The 22,648-nt window shown below is 51.3% G+C and overlaps 3 protein-coding genes across 6 annotated transcripts; 2 read left to right on the forward strand and 1 right to left on the reverse strand.

Moving 5' to 3' along the window:
• The first annotated feature begins 3,533 nt into the window (after positions 1 to 3,533).
• On the forward strand, positions 3,534 to 4,073 carry SMIM34A (small integral membrane protein 34A). The gene has a single exon (XM_016164073.2). It carries the CDS (start codon positions 3,534 to 3,536, stop codon positions 4,071 to 4,073), a length of 540 nt encoding a protein of 179 aa, XP_016019559.2.
• Positions 4,074 to 11,204: 7,131 nt separating this feature from the next.
• On the forward strand, positions 11,205 to 12,124 carry FAM243A (family with sequence similarity 243 member A). Its single transcript, XM_036219692.1, has one exon. It carries the CDS (start codon positions 11,271 to 11,273, stop codon positions 12,024 to 12,026), a length of 756 nt encoding a protein of 251 aa, XP_036075585.1. The 5' UTR covers positions 11,205 to 11,270; the 3' UTR covers positions 12,027 to 12,124.
• A 1,062-nt stretch (positions 12,125 to 13,186) lies between these two features.
• On the reverse strand, positions 13,187 to 21,525 carry SMIM11A (small integral membrane protein 11A). Of its 4 annotated transcripts, XM_016164102.2 has the most exons (4): positions 21,426 to 21,525; positions 17,667 to 17,769; positions 15,283 to 15,460; positions 13,187 to 13,757 (listed from the first exon to the last, which is right to left on the reverse strand). In XM_016164102.2, the coding sequence occupies exons 2-3, from the start codon at positions 17,676 to 17,678 to the stop codon at positions 15,296 to 15,298; spliced, it is 177 nt and encodes a 58-aa protein (XP_016019588.1). In that variant the 5' UTR covers positions 17,679 to 17,769; positions 21,426 to 21,525; the 3' UTR covers positions 13,187 to 13,757; positions 15,283 to 15,295. The 4 variants fall into 4 exon arrangements, with proteins under 4 accessions (XP_016019588.1, XP_036075403.1, XP_036075402.1 ...); XM_036219510.1 differs by lacking the exon at positions 21,426 to 21,525 and adding an exon at positions 20,727 to 21,401 and having other exon boundaries at positions 13,187 to 15,460; XM_036219509.1 differs by lacking the exon at positions 21,426 to 21,525 and adding an exon at positions 19,808 to 21,401 and having other exon boundaries at positions 13,187 to 15,460.
• Between the last annotated feature and the right edge of the window lie 1,123 nt (positions 21,526 to 22,648).

The raw sequence follows: 22,648 nt of genomic DNA on the forward strand, positions 1-22,648 counted from the left end.
GGAGTAGAATTGCTGGATCATATTTGGCCTATTTTATAATTTCCTTATCTAGTTCCCTATTAATAAAAAATCTGATCAAATTCTATCTTAAAAAACCAACAGCCCTCAAACTTTGGCAGGTCATGGTCATCAGAAAAAAAATATGAGGCCGGGAACAACGGCCGCATCGCAGAAACTACCAAAATCTTCCAATCTTTCCTGCCTTCGTTTCTTTCTCTCTCAGACTCTTATTCTGGCGCTTCCCAGTGCTAGAAGGAATCTGCTTCACTTCCGACGTGGTCTGTGACTCGGGAGTGTGGGAAGGAGAAGCGCCCCTCCTCACTGCCTGGCCCAGAGCCCTGGGGTCACCTGAGGGAACTCAGCTGGGCCCTCTGCACCTGCTCCTTCCTGTCTGGGTTTCCCCATCCAGGAGATAACCCAAGAGGAAGTTGGTGACTCTCGCCCGTGGAGTTTCCTGGCCCTACGACAATGGGCCTCTGCCACACCTGACCCAACAGGTGCGAAACGGGCATTCAGGACCATCAGGATATAAGCTGCTGAGCCGGCTTCAGGAAGAGCTTCCCGCCTCTTTAGGACTGGCTGGGACCTGGCAGGGCCGGAGAATCCTTGGTACCAGCAGGCTTTTAAACAATTCTTTTGCTTTAGACCTCAACAAGCCAAAGCCAGGAATTACGTTTTTATTCTGAGCCAACAGAAGACGGATCAACTTAGATCTTCTGATTAATGGACTGAGAGGCAATTCCCCAATTCCTCTCTTCTATTTGGAACTGCCCTAAAATTCGTGGGGTATCATGTTACTTCCAGCTCAGGAACGTCAGAGCAGCCCGACTGCAGTGGGACTGTGACCACTTGCAAGGAGCAGTTCCATTCGATCATCTTCTCTTTCCACGGCAGCCGCTTAAACTTGCCTCCCCGAGAGTCAGAGAAAAGACCTCCTCATGGAATGTGAGTATTCTGCTATGATGCAAGGACGGGCAACTCTAGAATTACTTCCGCATTTTACATCACTACAAGTGCAAAATGGCATGGACAAAAAAGTTTGTCTCTTCTACAGGATGTGCTTTATCCATTAAGATAAACCTAACCCACCCTCATTTTTTTAAGAAAAGAAAAATAAAGGACCGAGTGTTTTAATAATTAATGTGTGAAAAATGGACTGGTTTTTAAAATAATTTAATGTTCTGTAGTTTTTAGTTGGGTATATTTTATATGTGTTCGAACATATAACATCATTCTAGAATACTTCATGGAAAGGTCTATGAGTTGACACATGTGTTCTGAGTTTAAACGAGTTCTCTTGCCCTAATTATGTTTATGATGTTTTTGTTGGGTTGATATGTTTTCTAATAATTGAGGGAATTCTTCCCCCTTATTTACTTAAAGTTCTCAAACATTCCTCCAGCTGTGGTGTAAAATTCCTGATCGTCGTATTGTTTCTTATGAGTGACCAAGTTAAGATGATTAAATCTGTTAATTTGGGCTTTGTCCACATGTGCTTCGTAGACCTATTTTTAAATGGTTTCTCCCTTCTTCTGAAAGTAATGAGATTATTGACTCATTCTGACAATTAACTGTCATAAAAAAAAAAAAATTGCCGGTCTCTCTGAATCTTGCATTAGCAAAATTAATTAGCAACGAACCAACATCAAATAGAAAGCATTTATGGAGTGCCTTTGGTCTACCCAGAAGCAGGCTGTGTGATTTATCCTATGGCATATGCCCAAAAACATTTGCGTTCGCGTAGAGCAAGAAATGGGGATTGGAACCAGTAAAGCTCCATGGGAAAACGTCTCCCAGTTCTATGTGCGACTTCTTGGCTCTCATGGCGTTCATTCTCACTCTCTCCCCTAAACAGTTTTGAATTAAACAGCAATTAAGATCTTAATCGTCTGGTCTTGGAAGGGCACACAGAGTCTTTACCCAAGGGCAATTCACCAAGGAGACCAAGAAAGTACCTACTCTTCTATTTTAAAATTAATTTCTTTTCGAAAATAAATACACGTGGCACAAAACGTACAAAAGGGCATCAGTGAAAAACATGTCTCCTTCCCACAAGTCTCTTCCCAGCGAGCAACCATGGTTACCAGCTTCTTCTGTATTCTCCAGAGATATCATATATTTGCTTCAAGCAGATAATGCATCCCTCCGTTCTTTACATATGTGATTGCACGCCATATCACGATTGGGCTACTTTTTCAAAAACAATTGATTTTTATGGCTGCGTAGTATTTCACAGCTTGCATTAACCATCCCCTAAGTTGATGTTATTCAGCCATGTCTTAGGCATTAATCATCATGCTGCAATCACTAGCCTTAAGCATGCATTGTTTCAAGCATATTCCAGTATATCTATAAAATAAATTCCTACAGGTAGAATTGCTGGATCAAAGTAAGTCCATCTGTAATATCAATGTGCCCTCCATATTGGTTGTATGAATTTACACTCTCACCAACAATTTAACAAAAGCCCGATGATGCTGCGAATCTGTCCACAGTGTATTCTGAAACATCATGAATTTGTGGAAATGATAGATAACAAAATGTTTCCTTGTTATAGTTTCCATTTGTGTTTTCTTATTTTGAGTACTATTGAGAAGGTTTCTTCACGTTCAAGGTCCATTTCTTTTTGTTTATTCTAATCGTACATATCCTTAGCATATTTTTTTATTAGAGTTTTGGACCTTTTCTTATAGAATTGAAAGCTATTAAGAACTTTAGTGATATAAATTGTAATTTTCTCATTTGTCTTTTGGTTTCATGGGGTGCAATAACTAACATTTTCTATGTAGTTCAATTTAATACTTTCTTGTTTCCTCCACCCCAAATTTCTGTGTTATCCTTAGAAAGAGATATCCCACTCTGAGATGATAAAGGGAAAAATCTACTATGCTTTTTTATAGTAGTTTAAATTGTTTCTTTTTTTAATGTTAAAATCTTGGATTTCCCTGCCCTTTTTTTTTTGGACATAGGGTGTGAGATACGGACCCAATGCATCCATTTTTTCCTTACTGAGCAGGAATGTTCCTTTATTGTCTACCAAATTCTAATTTCTAACCTGTTGATGGTGTTTTACTCTGTTCCTTTGGTCGACCTTTCTATATATCACACTGTTTTAGTTACTGTAGTTTTACAGGGGAATCTTTCAGGCAAAGTTGTACCTGGTTCTGAAGAGTCTCCCACACCTTGTGCAAAGTCCAGTTAAGCCACAGTCGGTGAAGTAAAATATTCATTCGTTCCAAAAAATGTAAATGATTTTTCTGTGGCTGGCTGAATTTCTGGCTAGGCTAATTTCCATTCATCGCTCTTTCTTCCACATTCTTCCTAATCAGTCTTGAGGCGTGATTTTTCATTATGCATAGTTTATCTATTTCGCAAAGAAATTCTGCTGATATTTTTATTGCAAGTATGTCAGTTGTATAGATTATTTTAGGGATAATTGACATCTTTAGGACGTTGTGTCTCCCATTCAAGAACTTGGTGTTTCAAACTCTTTTGATTTTTAACAACATGTTTATGTGTGTGTTGCTAAGCTCATGCTCATTCAACAGAGAAAGCCCCTGCCACAGCCCCACGTTCCCGCCGATGTGAGGCCCACACCGCCGTTGGCGGGCTTGGCCAGGCAGCTCAGCGTGGGATGCTGGGGCTCATCTCGATCTTTCTGTTCCTCAGTGACCAAGTGGACTCCTCAGGGAGGCCCCAACCGGACCCAGGCCAGCACTATCCTGGGGCTCCTGCCGAGGGACGACATGGAGGGCAGGAACGGCACCGGGGCCCTGAGGCTGGCAGATGGGACCAGCGCCGCCTGGTACATCCTCACCATCATCGGCATCTTTGGAGTGGTGTTCCTCTTCCGGCTGGCCAGCAACATCCTCAGGAAGAACGATAAGTCCTCGGAAGATATTTATTACTCAAACTTCACCTCTGAACTGAAAAAGAAAGGGGTCTGGAGCAAGGTAGCCAAATGCTCCGCATTGACCATTAGCAACAGAGCTGTCTTGCAGCCCGACCAGGACAGCCTGGGGCCCAAGTGTGGAAACAGTGGACGCCCAACCGAAACCCAAGGGGTCCCTTGAAAGTCAAGGCGAGGAGGCCTCCACAGGAGAGGCCTGACTTTCTTGTGGGAGTGAGGGGAGTGGCTTTGTGTTTACCTGGAACCTTGAGACAGGAGCCAAGCCCTTGAGTAGGGCTGGAAGAGCATCACTGGGCCATGGGCACTTCTGGTAGACTATGGTGTGGCCAAAGCCAGCATCCTGTTTCCTTCTCGGGCTCTCTGATGCTTTGGGATGAGAAAGCAGGGCCAGTGGGCTCCAACCATACTCTTCCTTCACTGGAAACGCTGTGCCCCGGGGAAGGATCTAGGACATCCACTGTCCGCAGAGGAATCTGGGAGACCCCTGGGGTCTACAGGAAGGTGGCCTCTTGTCATTGAAAGGAGGTTAAATTTGGAGTCAAATGCCCAGGATGAATATTCACCTCTTAGTGGTCACATGACCTTCGGGTGGTTAGCGGCTTGCCTAGGACACATGGAGGTTGAAATATATGGTCCCAAAGGGCCACTCATTCTAAAGACTCTGACTGGAATATAGAACTGAGTTAATATCAGACACTAGTCGGCGGTTCTTCATCTTCATTGAGAGAGTGGGGTCCATTGGAGAAAAGCGTTCGTTTTGGAGCCAGAAGAATCAAACTCTAGTTTGGGTTTCATTATCAACCACTTTGGTGTCTCTGCACACCCCACTCCACCTCTTTGGACCTTAATTTTCTTACAGATAAAATGAGGATAATAATACCAGTTCCACCTACCTTACAAAGTAGGTAAGAGTTAATGGGATCGTGTGTACAAATGTATTCTGAAAAGTAAAATAAATCTGTAAATATAAGCCTCACGGTGGTGGTGATGATAACGATGTCGGTGCTGGTGGTGACGTGGGTGTGGGTGGTGATGGTCGTGCTTGATACTGGTGATGCTGATGGTGGCGGTGGTGGCTGATGGTGGCGGTGGTGGTGGAGGCGGTGTTGCTTCTGTGGAACAGGGAGCGACTAGTCCGCTGGCAGTCTCTAACCGACGGCCGCATGACCTTGTTCTACAGAAGGACCCGTCGGCCTAACAGCTGATGCTTTGTCCTCCAAATCAGGTCCATGAGATTCAAGCTTGACCTGTGGTCACTTTTAGGTTTTGCTACTTTAGACATTGTATGATTCATCCCAATATTTTACAAAGGTCTGGTACTTAGACACTTGTCTCTGCCTACGAAAGAAATGAGATCTTGTCCAGATGACTGATTACTTTAGAAAGACTTTGATAGGCTGAATTTCTACAAGGGGCTTTCAGCGAGCAAAGAGAAAAATCATAGCTTGTACCGACTTCCGTGAATTCCATCCGCTTTTGCTTTTGGAGGTGTCCCCTGGTCTGACAAGGAAATATTTTTTCCCCATCTGCAGACAGTGATGTACAATCAGCCCCACGATTATGTAAGGGACAGAATTAAATCCCAGGCTTTCGTGTTTGCAGGGCAAGTGAAACTTGCAAGTATTTTTCTTTTTTCTTTTTCCCATATTTTCCACATCACCATCTCACAGGTTCTCCAACCAAAGTGTCGGTTTGTTTACATAGCCAGGACATCTTTTAGCAGCAGCCCCATGGAAGTAACCTTTTACACTGGCGCAGTGCACGTAATCTGAGGTCACGTGATTCCTCAGACGCTGTTGAGGGGCATTCTAAGCTGGTTTTACTCACGGTATCTGTGACACCGAGCGTGTGGGTTTGCCACACCAACCACTGGTTCTCCAACTCTCCAGGCCCCAAGAGAGCTGTCCCGACACCAACTGCCCGGAGTTAGCTCGGACCCCACAGGCTAAGCGCTCAGTCCCATGAGACTGTCCCCACTTCAGATGCCAGTCTCAAGTCATGGGCTGTCGCCTGTACTTCTGACCAACCGACTACAAATCAGGGGTTCCCAAGACCTCCTCCTCAGTTTCAATAATTTTCTTGAACAGCTCACAGAACTCGTGGAAAACACTTTACCTACTAGATTACCAGCTTATTGCAGAGGACACAACTCAGGAACAGCCAGGTGGGGCAGAGTACGTGGGGAGGCGTTCGGAGCCTCCACGCCCTCTCTGGGTGGGCCACCCTCCCCCCACCTCCCTATGTATGTTCACCAGCCAGACGCTTTCCGAATCCTGCTTTTTAGGGGTTTTTATGCAAGCTTCATTATGTGGGCATGGTGGATTAAATCATTAGCCATTGGCGATTAATTCAATCACCAGCCTCTCTCCCCTCCCCAGAGGTTGGGGGATGGGGCCGAAAGTTCCAACCCTTTAATCACAGGTTCTTCCTCCGGCAACCCGCCTCCATCCACCCTGCAGCCATGTAGGGGCCCACCAAGAGTCACTTAATTAGCATAAACTCAGGTATGGCTGAAAGCACCTTGTTAAGAATAATAAAGAATACTTCTATCACTCAGGAAATTCCAAGTGTTTTAGAAGCTCAAGCTAGGAACTGGAGACAAAGACTAAATATATGTTTCTTATATCAGAGACATGAAAAGGCTCAGGCACTGTACTAGACTCAGAAATACAGAGAAACACAGTCTCCCGGAGCAGACAGGGTCAAGGGACCACTTATAGGGCAAGGCAGTATGAGCAAAGCTGGAGGCGAGCTGGGGTTTCGTGGGAGCAGGGGAGTTGGCAGGTAACCCTAGTCAAACATAATATGTCGGGGACGGTGGGGTCGAGTCAGGGGAGACTTAAGGGAGGCTCCGGGAGAAGAATGGCCCATCAGGGAACTTGCATGTAATAAACGCCTCCTACAGAGGGAGAAATTCAGGGGGGGGGTCACTTTCGTAAGAAGTCATGGCCCCTTTTAGGTTCTGCACAGCCATGGACGATCCCCCCAATTAAACTCCTCCCCCCAAACCTGGCAGGGAGTCCACATCGGTGTGTGACAGGAGGAGGCTCTTCCGCAGGATGTATATGAACTCTTTGTAAGAAAAGTCTTGGTAATTTGGGGCAGTATGTGATGACAGAACTGAAAAAAAATTGATGCGTAAATGTCAGGTCAGGGCAGAAAAAGGGATTTATGCCGTCCGCCCTCAGCATCTAACGTGGCTTGACACGCCGGAAATGTTAAGGGACGTGAGACCAACCAGCAGGACTATGCAGATGCGTCTCAGTAAAAGCTGTACATGTCAAAGTAAGCCACGGCCCCTCGATGCCATGGATTTCTCACGTGCACGGAAACCCCGAAGTTCTTTGGGGAGCAGTACTGTCATTTGCCGGGGAGATGCTGAGCTGTCTGCACCCCGCCACGTTCTTCCTGGATTGTCTGAAACCCTGATTATCTCGTGTCTTCTGCCCTAAGCTGCCGCCAGGGCCCAGACAAGGACTTACGCACACACGTGTCTTTATTAGTATGAGATGCGGTGGGGAGCTGCCGTCTCTCTATGCTCGGCAGGGCCCTTTATCCCATACCCCCTGCCTTGTAAACCCACTGGGCACGAAGTTATGTTAGGAAATTTAATTAGTAGAAACCAGATCAGTGGGGGTTCCAGCTGGCGCCCACACCACGTCCCCCACTGGGGTCAGATGTGTCTGAACAAGCATTGGCGAGGCTTTCTGCACAAAGGACAGAGGGCAGACCTGCTCCTGGGAAAAGAGAGATACAGGGAAACAAGCCTGGCTCCCCGCCGCCTTGGAGTCTGAGTGCCAAGAAGTCAAAGCAAGAATCTTGAGATTTACCGGGGGCTGCTTCAGTCACAACACATCCCATAACCACATGATGGGGGAGGGGGGTGAAATGTGCAAAATCTGGGCAGGAGGGGGTGTGGCTTCCGCCGAAAGGACCTGAGCTTCCTGGGAGATGGGCGAACCCCTGAACCACACCACACTCCAGGTGCAGGGAAAGTGGAAGCAGGGTCGGCAACCACGTATGTGTCCATTAAAGATGCAACAGGAAGAGAAGAAAACTAAACTTAATTAAATGCTGGGCGTTTTGACTTATACCAGCCCAGGCGACCCCCTCATAAACTTCATGAGGTAGGTACCCTTAGGGAATTGAGGCTCAGAGGAGCTAAGAAATCTGTCACGCAGGGGCAAGAAGTTCCAAGCCAGGTCTATCAGATTCCGAAGTCCACGTGAGGTTCCAGTAAGTCTTTGTCCAAAGCATACTTTAATTCTCATTCAAGGTGAGCGTCGGGAAGGCTACGAGTCAGGGCCGGGTCTCTCTCTCTCTCCGTCACGCCACATGCGCACAGAAGCTTGGCCGGGGCTGGGCTCTGTGCCACCGCTGCCCTGGCTCTGAGACCCGGGTCTCTGGGGCAGCCGCTCTCTGAAACATTGCTGGTCTCAGGGCTGCCGGGGAGAGCTCGGGACGGTCTCACGGGGACGATTCACCAAACACCCCACCTGGAAGCATCACTTCCGCCTGCTGCTCACTGGCTACAATTAGTCCACGGTGACCACCACCACAAGGGGCAGGGAAAGGCCATCCCACCTACCGTGTGTCTGGAAGGTGGAGGGTCAGAAAATCTGGGGAACACACTAATGGCTACCACAGAGTTGAACCAGATCCGAGGTTCTCAAACGATATCCCCCCCCCCGCCCCCGCCTACTCAAACATGTTAAAATCCTAACCTCTGCTGTGATGGTGTTAGGAGCGAGGGCGTTCGGGGGCAATTAGGTCACGAGGTGGTGGCCTCGAGCACCCTCAGGAGACGAGACACACACCATGTCTCCTGTCTCTGGCTCCGCTGTGTGAGGGCGCGGCTGCAGGCCGTCTGCAAACCGGGAGCGGCCCTCGCCGGCCCCGGGTCCCCTGGCGACTGGATCGGGGACTTCCCAGCGTCCCGTCCCGTGGGAAGTAAGTGTCTGCTGTTAAGCACCTCCCCGCCTCTCCCCACCCCAAGTCTGCGGGAACTGGTCACCGCAGCCAGATGGACTGAGAAGCCACGTTGCACGGAGATCCCCTGCTCTCTCTCTCGTGTATGTAGAACCCGAGTGTTTCTGTATGAAAACATGTGTATGTGCGTGCGTGTCGACATGAGGGGAAACGGCGAACCCAGGGGCCCCTGCCCGCCCTAACCAACAGTCTGCGCCCCCACCGGGCCGCCTGGGCCTGGCTCTAAGACGCGGTTCTCACCTCGGCTTGACCTTAGAACCACGAAGAAGCTCGTGAAAACCTCAGCGAGGCCCAGGCCTCAGCCTGGATCAGTTCGGTCAGAACCTCTGAGTGTGGGGCCCGGACGTAGGCGGATCCGTAGGGCTCCCCAGGCAGTCCCTCCGGGTCTCCTTGGGGACCCGCCGCTGTTCCAGGCAGACCCCGGAGGAGGCGTTGAGCTCGTGGGCGGTTCTCGTCCCAGGCGAGGGCAGCGCCGCTGGCTGAGCCGTGCGTCTGGGCTGGTTCGGGGCGGTGTTGCCCTCCCGTCCTGTCTTCTGTAGCTGGGTGCCGGGCGCTGCGACCGTGACCTGGAGGAGGTTCAAGGCACCAGGCAGGACGCCTGAGGCCAGACCCTCGCCCGTGTGTGGTGAGATTGTGCTATTCGTCCTGCAGATGGACGAGGCCACCGAGGAGAGAGGGGGGGCAGAGCTGCCCCCAAGTCGAGGGCCACGCAGAGGCTCTCAGGTCGGAGATCTGAGGGGTCCTTGGCTCACTCACTCTAGGTCCCCGACAAGGTGACAGGGCCTCCCGAGACAGTGGCTTTGGAGCACACCCAGGCGGGCTGGACCTTGGCCTCAGGTTCTTAGCCCCAGGAGGCTCCAGTCGGTGACGAGACCTGCACAGGCACCTGCAATGGGCGGCGGGGAAGGGCGGCCTCGGAGCCCAGCCAATGCCCAGGCCTGGGCAAGTCGGTAAGGAACCCGGAGCCCAGCCAATGCCCGGGCCTGGGCAGTCGGTAAGGAGCCCGACAGCGCCCGAGGCCACTGTGAGCGATTAAAAGGACTGTGACGTTCCCCACGGAATGCCCCAAACCGGCACATGTGCACACACACACACCTTTTCATACGTGTGCCAACCGTTTCAGTTTGGGGGCTTTATTTACTTACTCATTTTGCTGGGGCCGGTGTTGATGCCACGAGTCTCCAAACGTCCCTGCCCTTTCCTGACGAGCATGCTCTGTGCGGGCAGGAGACGGCAGCCACCCTTACGCACCGAGCTAAGATTTCTGTCACTTTCTGTCTCTGAATGGAACAAACTCGATCTCCCAAGGATGCAAAATTAACCTGAACGCATTAAACACGTTACTGTCCCACCTCGGCATGTCAGTTATCAGGGCAGTAGAGAAGAAAGGAGTACAGACGCGTTTTCTAGGAAAGCAGAGCGTGGTCCCTCCGAGGGCCGAGAGAGAAGGCTGTCCCTGAGCAGGGGTGTGGGGCCAGGGCTGCTTCCCGGGCTGTCCTGGGAGGTAGGAGTGGCCCTCCAGTCACCATGGAGACATCCACACTGCCCCTAAGTTCCTCCGCCACTCCTCTTTCTAAAGCCTCCAGGGCGGGGCGGGAGGTGAGGGGGACTCTGGTGAAGCCTCGTTCTCTCTCCCAGGCCCTCATTAGCCCCCAACAGAGCCCACAGCCGAGGGGGGAGAGGCCAACAAGGCACAGCGTCCAGGGGCAGGGGCCGGGAAGGGGCGAGGCACTCTGAGGTCCTCTGGCCATCGTGGTGCGATGGTTTGCTTGAGGCCAGCCCACTGCGTGGCCAGGGCAGGCTGCCTCCTGGTCCCGCCCAGTGTGGAAGGGGTCTCCGCAGGGCTGGCTGCTGGCTTGGCACTGAGTCCTCTCTATCTGTCCCTCTTAGGCTCTGGGACCCCACCCTCAGTCACCTCCAAGGCCTGGCAGGTATCCTGACAAGGAGAGGACATTAGAACAGAAACGTGTGCTCACACCGAGGAAAGACCGAGCGAGGACATGGGGAGAAGGCGGCCGGCCACCTGCGAGCCAAGGAGACAGGCCCCAGGAGACACCTGACCCGCCAACAACTTGAGCTTGAGCTTCCAGCCTCCAGGACTGTGGAAAAATTAATCTCTGTCATTTGAGTCAACCGGCCTTAGCAAACTAACGCAATTGCCCATCACTGTCCCAGGCAGAAGTGGCATCCAAGAAGAATTGTGTTGGGATAGCATTCCTTATTCTCATATCACACAAGCTGGGAGGGAACTGCTCCGAGCACGTGTCCCAAGTGCATCCATGGGACTGGCCCAGCTGTAAGAAAGCCCTTTATGACATCATCGTCCCACAGATGGAGACATGCCAGCTCTTAAAACCCGGGAGGAACCACCATGCCTCACTTCGCAAACCCTCTCTTAAGGAACATCATCATCAAACGTCCGTTTGATAGCATCAAGAGGAAGCAATGCCTCCAGTATTTGCAAACCCTGAGGACGCTGCAGTATGACGGATTTAACACTGTGTACTTGGGGGAAACCAATATCCACGAAAGTCTTGTCATCGGGGAAGATTTCAGCGATGAGTATTTCATTCAGACTCCAACGTGGTGTGTCGTGCATGCCGGTGGCAGTCAAGGGTGGGTGCCCTGGAAATACCGGATATTCCTGAGAGACGAGCTAAGCGCCAGGCGAGCGGACCGCCTCTTCTTCGAGTTCTGCGACGTGGCGAAGAAGGCCTACGGGAAGTGCGCCATCGTGGTGAAGGACAGAAGGCGGAAGGATGAGGTGCAGCCCAAGGAGGACAAGGGGTCGGAGGCCTGGGCCCACGTCCCATCGGCCGTGAGCCTGACGAGCATCGTGTGTTGCCCTGAGGTGGCCAAGTCCTACGGCCACGAGCTACTCTCCCTGCCTTCCCCTTACAGCTACCTGAACCCTTTGGACTCGGCCTGGTCGTCCCTGAAGTGGTTCATCATCAATAACAGAAAGGAGTTTTGTTTGCAGTCCATTGACAGTGTCTATTCTTACCAGTACATACTTTTCAGCTGTTTAATTAGCAAAGGGATTGAAAGGATCAACCCAAGCAAATGGAGAACACTAATCGACAAAGTGCGAAGATGGGAGAACTACTATCTTGGTAAATTTTCTTAAAGGTGATTCGTCCAACAAGCAGGAAGACCGCGCGACCGGCCTGGTCTTTACCACCTGCCCTGGGCTTGACTCTGGACCACGGCGGCCGAAGCCGCTCCAGCAGCGGCCTCACGAGGATGCTGCGAGGACGTCAGCTCCTGAGGGCGTGGGCGAAGCGCTTCGGGTTCACTACAGGTTTCATTAAAACTTCTTGGTAAAGTCGGGATCCCGACTCCATCCTGTTAAGGTGACCGGAGGGCTGCGTCGGTGGATCGGGGGGCTGGTACGGCTCCAAGGAGCGCGGTGGCGAGCAGGGGTGAGCAAAGCTAAGGGTGGTGGGGTCAAAGTTCAGGTCTGAGATCAGAAAGAGAACCAGTGTGCGGTCACTGAACGAAAAGTTGACGTGAAGTGGTGTGCCCGCCACAGTGATCCGCAGGAGCCACGCCCCCGCCATTTCCCGTATACACACCGTTTCCACATACTCGCCCTCATTCGGCTCAGGCAAGCGCCTGTCTGAGGTGCGGCCGTGATCGCTGAGCTCGTGTTATGAATGACAAGGCTGACGGTGAGACGTCAGGCTACGAGAGTAGAGGCCTGACCACGGGGTTACATGACACAGAAGGCATCCCCCCCGCCTCCCCACCCCCCACAAAACGAGAAGGACCAAGGGGGCAGTCTAGGGCTGATATGATGGATCCATGATCACCAGAAACCCGGGACCTCTCTTCTTACTCCCCTTAGTCGGCTCCATCCTCCGTCACTTCCCAGTGCGAACCGAACCGGCTGCTGAGCGAGCCGCTGCCCCCGGACGAGTGCGCAGCCTCCCTGCGCCTCCGCGAACACACCGAGGGGGCGACGGTGCTTGCAGGAGGGACGGTGGGGGCGGGGGGGGCCGGGAGGCGTGCACGGGAGGGCAGCAGAAACGGCACGCGGGGGGCGTGAGGGCGGCCGGCCGAGGCGTCCTCCCCCAGCAGACGCCACTTCCACGGCCCTGTCCTCTGTGGGCTGCACCCGCGATCTGGGGCCTGTCGCTAGGAAGAGCTGGAAGGGGCGGGGTCTGCGGAACTCCCTCCTCTCACAAGTGTGTGTGTCTCATGCACACGCATGTGCATGTGTGCGTGCACACACACACACACACACGCCACGTGGCCTACTCCAAAGACTAGAGACACTCTTTTTTTAAAGTATTTTGTTTTACTAAAGAAAATACTAGTTCTTTCAAAAGCATATTAAAATTCACGTCATTTTAAGTTAAAGCCATAGGCTGGAGATTTATCCTCTGACACAGCAGTGCTTAAGTCTTTCTTCTCTTTCTTCTTGGCTGGAGTCCTCGCGAGCTGACAATTAAAGAGCAAAATCCAGAAAAGAAGAACCGCAGGGACGAGCAGGAAATGTCCGCTAAGCTAACGGCAAACAGTCGACGTGCGCGGCATAAACACGTACGCTCAGACGCTCGCTCAACGAACAGAAGCCACCAAAGCGTATCTATCCATCGATGTACTTTTAGCATCATAATTTCCCTTCCATTGAAAAATCCCTTTGGTTCCAAACGAGGCTGCAGGCTTTGACGAGCTGCCGGCCTAGGAGGGGAACGGACCCCTAACCAGTTCCGAGCTCAGCGCTAAGCCACGCACCCCACTTCGCGGACCGGCCCCCTGATGTCCGTGGGGGGAAGGAGTGTTTACAATCTCACACCTCATCTTTTCCTCCTCGCCGCGGCTTCACACACAGCGATGCTGCACGAGACGATGTCTGGAACGGAGAGGAAATCGGCATTTCAGGGAAAACCGAATTCCCTCACCCTTTTAACTGTCGACGTGCGCCCTTCCCTCACCCAAGTGCCTACCTGAGTTTCAGTCGATAACACATTTTTTGTGTGTTTTTAAAGGCAAGGTGCACGACAGGAAGTCCTCTTGCTGGACAAACGCCTCGGCGGGCTGACAGAGCACCCTGGCGCGCCCTCCCGCACCCAGGCCGCAGCAGGAGGGCCCGTGGGCTGCACGTTTTGACAGGTGCCAGTTGGCTCCGCGCCACGCATGGTGGGGGCCACTCTTCCCACCTGAATGGACGTCACAGAGCCATCAGGGGGACTTACACCGCTGCATACGAAATGCTGAGCGAAATGCCAGCGCGTGACAGTCGCTGAGTGAGAGCTGCTACGTCGCTAGCGAGTTTGCCTGGAACCTCGGTGAAGGCACCATGACAGGGACTCACACCCCTCAGGATGGAAGGGGTGTGGAGGGCACCGGCCCAGGGGTTCCGTTTAGCTGTTCGGAGAACAGGTTTTCAAAGGACCAGCACCCAGACACACTCACAGACACAATGGAATCTCCCAGCGCCTGGGCGTCTGCATTTTAACAAGCGCCCTGATCAGGCAATTCTCAGCAGCAGCCGAGCTGGGGATCCACCGATCCAGAAGCCCCTGCCGCCACAGCTGGAGGCTGATTTTCAGGCGAGCACGGGACTCGCCTTGATAAACGAAGCAGCTGGGGCAGCACGCCACAGCTAAGGGAACTGCTCGCTGCGTTCGACCTGCGATGGGGGCCGAAAACAACTCTCCGGCGCCTCCACCCAGCACGCGCTTCTGGGGGCCCCTCGCGTGTGCTGCCACAGGCACCGGGCTTCCACGAGGAATAAGACTTCTGGCCTGGCAGAAAGTCCCTGGGAATGGCCCCCTGCGCCAGGGGGCTGACAGGCAAAGGCCAAGACACATCAGAGTCTATCGTGGTCAAGAAACGGCCTGTGGGAGTGGGGGCAGTGGCTGCAGAGGGGCAATGCGACCGGGGCAAGGACACGCTGGGGAGGGGTTTACGCTGTGCCAAGGAGCTGACTTTGCCCTGGAGGCAGACCGCGGGATTTCTTAGTCTTGGGTACAGGTGAGGGTTTCAAACGACGTGTGACCCCGCCTCCTCCCCGGCCCCGTCTCAGATTTAAACATGACTGTAGGTGTTTCTAGTATGTGTGTTTGTCCAAGGAGAAGGCTTGCAGCTTTTATTACGTTCTCAAGAGTCCTGTGACCTCATACCTACGAAGCACCACTGCTCCCGAAAAGGGCCACGCAGGCTTTGGGCAGAGGCGTGGACTAACCCACGTGTTCCCTGACTCGCCGGCAGACGGGGTTCGGGGGTCAGAATCTGCCCAGACCTGTTGGCTGACAGGCGGGCCATGTGCCCTCACACAACCTTCAGGGCTCAGGCATGTGGAACTCTGAACTGTCACGTCCCTTGACGGCCCGTCCTAACCCACATGTAACTTCACACTTGCAAAGTCCCAGTACCTTTGAATTCCGTTTAGTTATTTTTCTTCTCTGATTGCTTCTTCTTTTCTACTTCCAGTTTTTGCTGTTTTGCTTCCAGTCTTTTCCTTTGATACATTTTGACTCCAGCGAATGCCAGGCAGAGAATTAACGTTTTCGCTGCCAATACATACAGCAGCAGAGGCACGTGTTCAAGGACCTGAAAGAAGAAATGATTCTGTACGTTCTGTAATTGATAGGAAATGTTTGTTTCTTCCTTCAACATTTACTGTGCAACTATTATGTAAAAGGCACTAGGCTAGAACAAGGTCCCTGTCCCCATATCGATGACAGTCTACTTTAGCTCTGTCCTTCCCATCTCCCTGGCTGCAGGCTTCATGGTGGACTGCAGATGTACTGAGCCTGGTCTCTCACTGCCTGACTGGGCACTTCACCGAATGCCCAGGCCTCTGCTTGAGGCGGCAGTGAGCCCAGCAAGAGGAGCCAGAGCCAGGGGCCTGGGTTATAGGTCCACTCTCTGCCACTGACTGACTGTACGGCCTGGGCCAGTCACCTGACTCTTTTGAGCAAACGTTTGCCTTTTCACGCTGTTGCCGACGCACAGGTGTTCTTGACTGCTGCTGACCCACGACCACAGGAAGGGCCACAGGCTGCACGGGGCCGCACAAGCCTTCAGCCTCCCGGGGCTCCGCGCGGTCAGGCTGTAAGGAGAGGCCGTTCCTTTCTGATGCTACAGGGAAGGGCTCCCCCTTTCAAACATGAGGTTGCGGGCTGGCAGCCAGGGGGTGGGGTGGGTAGGTGTGTGTGTCTGCTCAAAGCTGGGAGGTCCACGCAAATTTTGTTCCTGACCCCGGAAGGGCTCCTTCTGTCATAAGCAGGGCTTACCTGCGTGGTCAAGTGGGTCCTCTACAACGGAAGAGGAAACGCCCTCTGTGCACTGCCCGGGCGCTCGTGAACTGTGAACCCCAGACCTGGCCCATCAGACTCTGGGGTGGGGCCACATCCGGGCCTTAACCAGTCCTCACAGTGGCTTTACACTCTTAAGTGTGGGAAGCACGGCCTCAGGGCGCCAGGCGTGGGCTCGGACTCCCGCTGCCAGGGCCTGCCGACCTTAGCACTGCACAGGGTAAAAGTCCCTCCCTAGCCCTCCCCCCACACCGCTCTCTGCTCCTGCCCCGCACCCGCCCTCGCGGCCCTGTCTTTCCTCCCAGCCTTTCCACTGTGAGCCCGGAACCCGAAGACAGGCTAAGAAACACCCCTACACGTTCAGCCTCTGCACAGAACCCTCACTCTGCCTCCTTAACCAGAACGGTTCTCTCCTGGAGAACGGTCCCCACGGCCCGCCTGCAGGGCCCCCAAGCCCTGCGGCCCAGAGAGCTGGGGAAGGAGGGGTCTGTGCTCTCCTAGCTCACTGATGCTGCTTCCAGACCGGTCCAGTTCTCCTTGCAACAGAAACCCAGGAGATGTTCTGAACAAAGAAATGCTTACAATCGAAAAACTACATACGTGATCCTAAATCTGAAAATAATCACACGACACTTATATATACACAAAAAATACACCAAAATTGTTCACAGTTGCTCTCTCTGGATGGTATGATCATGCGTAATTTTTATTTGGTTTTATGCTTTTCGGAGTACCGACAATAAAGCAGACGTCCGTGGCGGCTCTCTCGGTCACCTCCACCTCAGCCCACCTACTTCAGGGACTTGCCGCGATCGCTCTCGCTCCGGGGAGCCAGCCGGCGGGTGCCGGCAGCCCACTGAGGGCACGCGGCTCGCGGGCTACTCTTCAGCTGCCCTTGAGCGTCTGCTCCCAGCAGCTGAAGCTAACGTTCTACCAGGCTCGGTCGTGTGTATTCCCCAGCCGAGCTAAGCTGGGACCTGGGTCCCCTCTGTAAGCTGTACTCGGTGTTATAGTAGATAATTTATTTAAACACAACACTTAGGAAGTGTGACTATGGAAAGAAGATTTTTCCCTGAAAACTAAGTTGAATGCTTTCGATGCATTTTCTAATTCGAGTTGGGAAAGAAAAAAAAAAGCTTGTTGGCAACACCAAATGTAAAAGATTAGGGAAGAAGAGCATGAAAATTTAGAAAGATGTCACATGTAGATTGCTTCATAAGATCTTAATCCACTTTAAAGATACCAAAATGTGAAACTGTAGGTAAAACTTTAAAGGAATGGTTTTGCAAGAAAAGCGAGGCAGATCTGAGGTCAGCTGATGCCCACCGAAAAGCCTAGCCTTCCTCCAGAAGTCTGGTGAGTAAACGTGCCCTTATAGGTTTTAACGTAAAATAAAATATTAATATTATTATGACTCCTGGTTTAATCTACTTATTTCTGAATTTTTACAATCGGGAAAAGAAAAAACCCAAGCCATAAATAGTTAAAATTGTCCTTACCTTCCAGTTCATGCTGGATCGACTGTGAACTCACTCCCGGAGGACGCAGGCCCAATCAGACACACACGCGAGGGAAGGAGCCGGAGAGTCGGGTCTCGTGGGCCTGGCGGGGAAGGGAAGAAACACGTCAGCTTGCGTTTCTGGAGCAGCCCGCCTCAGGAAGACTTCTCTTTGATGGAGAGGGAGGGCGCAGGGGGAAAGAGGGCAAGCTTTGCAGAGTGGAGGGTTAAGTGTTTGCCGCAAGGTGACCCAGAGCCTGGTGGGCAGCAGAGGGCCTGAGTGAGGGTGGCTCGAGACAGGCGTGGCTCCTGTTGAGCAGAATGATCCCTTCGAAGGATCTTTGCCCAGGGCGGGAGTTCAGCCCCAAGCAGAGGTGGCAGTGCTGCTGCTAAGGGGACACGTGCTCCACTCCGCTCATCTGGGGGTGTAAGAGCCCGGTTCCAAAACCGGTTCCTCTACCGTCTCCTGCCCCGGACAGGAGCCGGTCTGTGGGTGACTGACTGTTTCTCAGGGCCTCTGAGTGTTAAGCAAATCTTGGTTTAAAAAAAATATCTGGAGGGAAGAGAGGACATGATAGGGAAAAATTTGTCCTAGGAAAGCAATTCATATCTAGAATTCCCTCTAAAACGTGAGGGAGACTGAGGGGAAGGTGAGGCAGGAAGGGACATGTCGGGAGCACGGGATTTGCTCTGAGGCGTCCTAGGTCACTACGTTTAGACTATGACACGCACGCCCCAAGAAACAGACGACTTGAGCTTTGGATGAAGAACCTACACCCTCTAATGACGTCCTTCTTGGGACCTGGGTCCCCTCTGTAAATGAAGAAAGGCAGTGGCAACTAGATGGGCTCAGAAGCCCTAGTTTTTCTGAAATTTGGAGACTTACAGCATTCTAATCATAACTTCACTTTATTGACCCAGCTAGGCTGCGGTGCATTTGATGCGCTAACTCATTTAGTCTTCACCCCAGTTCTGCGGGGTATAGCTCACTGTCTCCACTTCGAAGACAAGAGAATAGTTTACATGAGGGGTCCGGGGGCACACAGTGGGGAACTGGGATCCGACCCCTCTGATCTGGCTCTAGGGTCTTATCCTGACGCAAGCAGAGAGCTTCACACTCAAAAATCATGGGGATGTTTTTCTTTAAATGTACTTACAATCAGAATTAAGAAAAGCAGCAGGAAATTTCACAGGCCATTCGAATGATAATAAAATGAACTTCGGGGAAAATGTTTTATAAACACTTTTCATTTATAATAGTATCTAAATACAAAAAGTTCATACCTCATCTATTCAAGGTCACAGTATCTTGAAAACAAGCTGGCAGTTGGCGCAAGATAGCCAAGTTTTTTCCAGGACTTTTTCAAAGTCAGATAAGGTAAAGATAGGAATTTACACCATAAATTCTGTTTAAATGTGACGACAGCGGGTGAAGGTGCTCCTTACCCCTGTGTAAATGGCCTGTTTGTCCAAGAGCAGATTCTGATCTGCACTGAAGAAATACATTCCTAACATGTCATAACCTGTTGCTAGAATTTTCACTTTGAGTAATCTCTAATCATCTCAGGAATTAGCCATGTTTTAAAATAAGACTTTTAAGGTTGTTTAAGTTTAATTTTTACAACTCCTTTATTTCTTGTGTACAAATATAGCAGGTCAGTTTGGCTATTCCCCACTAATTTTCTGAAGCCACATTATATTCCTAATGAACTGATATAAGATACTGATTCTCAAATCAAGGATAACAAACAGGTCCAAAAAGCTTACAGGAGGAAAGACACTAAAAAGAACATGCAACAGCCTGGCCCTCTGGCAAACACATACATTAAGTTTCCACTTAACGTGGTCAATAGGTTCTGCAACTTATAATAAAATCAATTTACCGCAGGCTAATTGATATAAACAGGAGTTAAGTTCCTACGACATCTCAATATTATAATGAAAAGACTTTGAATGAAACCCCGTTATTGGAGGACCCGCTGTACGACATTTACTAGTGGTATGACCTTGGACAAGTCACTCGGCCTCTCTAAGCCTCAGCTTCATCTGTAAAGTCTCCTTCAGAGACTGGGCGGTAAAGCGTGATGCTCAGCACATGGAAAGCACTAAATAAATGGTACCCATTACCGTTATGATAAATACCTCTCCTTCCCCCAATGGACATGCCAAGGTAAAGAACATAAATGAGCGGCATCCAGGGCAAAATGCAGTCCCTGCGGGACAGCAGGGCACGGCATGAAAAGCAACAACCAGAGGACCGGGAACACTGGAGATCTGGACTCTATTCTTGGTGGCACCTACGGCAGGCCACGTGACCTGGCGCAAGTCGTTAACCTCTTCGAACCAATGTGTTCTCATTTTTAAAATCAGAATCCGAAGAACTGCAGCCCTGGAATTTGTAAGTCACCGTTCTCTCTGATGCCACAGAAGCTGACTGTAAAAATACACTGGCAGCTATCTCGACTTCATACCTAGAGTGATAAAATTCAAGCTCTTTAGGAAAGAAACATTTCGAGACAACCTGCAAAGTCGTGGGAAGGGCGCAGTGAGGATGGGAGATGAGAGCGCCTATCAATCTAGCTCATCCCCAGCCACCGCCTCCAAGTTATCATTGTTCCCCATCTCCCTTAATTACATGCTCCAACTCTGCCATTTTTGTATAGCACCCTGCAGGGCTTCAGCAAATGAGTACAACTGCGAAAACTAAGGCTATCAGCAGGCTGGCTGTCTGCTCCGCTGCCATAGGTACACCCTGTGCAATATTTGAAAGAGAAGGCAACGGGTATCTGAGGGCTGAAGCAAAAGCCAACAAAACGAGAATAGTTTTGAGAGGCATAAACTCTACAATGTGCAGGAAATTTTAAACTTCTGGAACTATCCACAATCTTAGCTTAGAACTCAAAAATAATAATGGCTTAGATAGAAATACTTCTATTTCCTTTACTGCAAAAATATCTTGATTTTTCCTTTGCCACATTTCTCTTTGAAAACAGAAACACTATTGGCTTATTTGGGTCAGGCCAATTAATGCAAAATGGATAATGTCTTGTCCACAATCTACCTTTTCTTCTTGGCGCACCTAGCAAACTCAAGGGTGGCCTCTTTCTCTTGGTGTCTTAAGCTTATTCCAGCCACTCATCAGGCTGTGTCCTTAGTACGTGCTTTCCGAAGCTGTTCTCATTCCCAGTCTCTACCCCTTCCACCTAAACCCTTCCTTCACTCAGTCGTCTGAAGTAGGGGTAGGTGCGAGGAGGGGGAACTCCACTTGAACCTTGAGCATCACTTGGTCAACCTCTGAGCCCTGGTTCGGGTCAGCCGGAGTTTCCCGAACCAAGTCCCTGGGGCAGAGGGGCTAGGCCTCAGGTCCTCGGTAACGGGGAGGGCCAGGCCAGGTCCTCTCTGGCCCGGACGCTTGCGGAGCACCACCTGTCACGCTCAGAGCCGAGGATAAGGGCCACTGCTTCCTCCACCCTTCTATAGAACGGGGCGTCCAGAACATTCGTTCGTCGCCCCAAACTCCTCGGAGACCACCAGGCCGGAACCAACTCTGGGCCCCGCCCCGACTGCGTGCAGCTGAACACACCGCCCCCGGCGTTGGGTCCGCGGATTGCGCGGTGCCTGAACGAGCTGACCAGGCGCGCACGCTCCGCGGCTCAGGGCCGCGGTGGCCGTGCATCCTGGACAGAAAACGCGAACGCGGGCCCAGCCGCCTGACACCCCAGCGTCCCCTAAACCGTCAAGATTCCAGTCCAAGGATCACCTTGACCCAGACGTCACCCACGTACAACTCCAAGCCGCGGAGGATCCGGCGCCGGCGGGAACGCAAACCACGACTCCCACAATGCAGCGGGGGAACTACATGTCCCGAAATGCACCGCTCCGCGCGCCGGCGCAGTGCGCCCGCCGGTCTTCCGTGGTATAAGCTCAGGGCATGGCCTCATTCAGAATACATCTGATCTGGGCGGGGTGTCGCGGGGCCCTTACCCCTTCCCCTCGGCTGTCCCGCCTTCCTTGGGTGCTCGTGCAGTCTGCAACTGAGGGTCCCCAGAAGAAATTTGCAAATTTAGCACCCATCTCTGACTAAATGCATGCTGTTTCCTTTGAGCTGGCGGCAGGGTGCCCCGGTGCGGGGCTCCCAGATTCCTTCATTTAGCAAACGCTTAGCACACCGTGCAGAGTGTGAGAACACTCAGGCCCTGCCCCAAGGTACCCACAGGCTAGGGTGAGTTTACTTCCTTGAACGTTGGTGTTGCAGAGGGAAGACATTTCTAGGTAGTAAGAGATTGACATCTCAAAAGTGGAAGGAAAGGATGTATAATCGCAAACTTTCTAAAGTAACTGCTCTACGAGGGGATTGAGGGGGTGCTGATTTGCCTATCACCAGGTTTTGGCTGGAACACATAGTAAATTCCCCTGGCAGGTTGAGCAAACACTTTAAAGGGGGCTGGAGTCATCTTAGGGTTGCAGTTTTGAGTTGTTAGAAACAATGTTGGTGTTTGTTTTAAGTCTCTTAGCGTGGGGAGGAGGGTGAAATACTTTGTGCCAAGAGCCTGCAGTGTTTACAAGGCCAAGGTTGAGTCCTAGTTGAGAAGGCTCTCTGAGGGCTCAGAGGAGCGTGACCAGACTTTGGTTAAGGAGATAATCTTTGTCACCTGGTGGAAACTTTGGGTCCCTGTCTGGATGCAGACCCAAGGCACAGATTTTGTAGCCTGGGTCGCTGCTTTGGGCACATTGAGATGAATGTTCTGTGTGCAGCAGCATTTCCGGGTGTCTGATCTGAAGAAGGAAGCCACTCTTGCTACATCTGTTCTTGGAATATGAATGGCTTTCCTTAACATTGCATTCAATGCTTCTCTTAGCATAAGTTCATGCTTGTTATTAGGAAATAGATACCTTGTATATATCTCACGCTAAAGAGGTGAACCTCGCAGTAGATATAAGACATCCTACAAGCATGCCTGAAGAAGGGCTCCTTTTTTCGAT

The sequence above is a fragment of the Rousettus aegyptiacus genome, unplaced genomic scaffold (genome assembly GCF_014176215.1).
Source record: "Rousettus aegyptiacus isolate mRouAeg1 unplaced genomic scaffold, mRouAeg1.p scaffold_m13_p_4, whole genome shotgun sequence".
In the NCBI taxonomy this organism is placed as follows: domain Eukaryota; kingdom Metazoa; phylum Chordata; class Mammalia; order Chiroptera; family Pteropodidae; genus Rousettus; species Rousettus aegyptiacus.

Coding starts and splice junctions, on each gene's coding strand:
- SMIM34A (XM_016164073.2), top strand. CDS start 3,534: ATGCTCATTCAACAGAGAAAGCCCCTGCCACAGCCCCACGTTCCCGCC.
- FAM243A (XM_036219692.1), top strand. CDS start 11,271: ATGCCTCACTTCGCAAACCCTCTCTTAAGGAACATCATCATCAAACGT.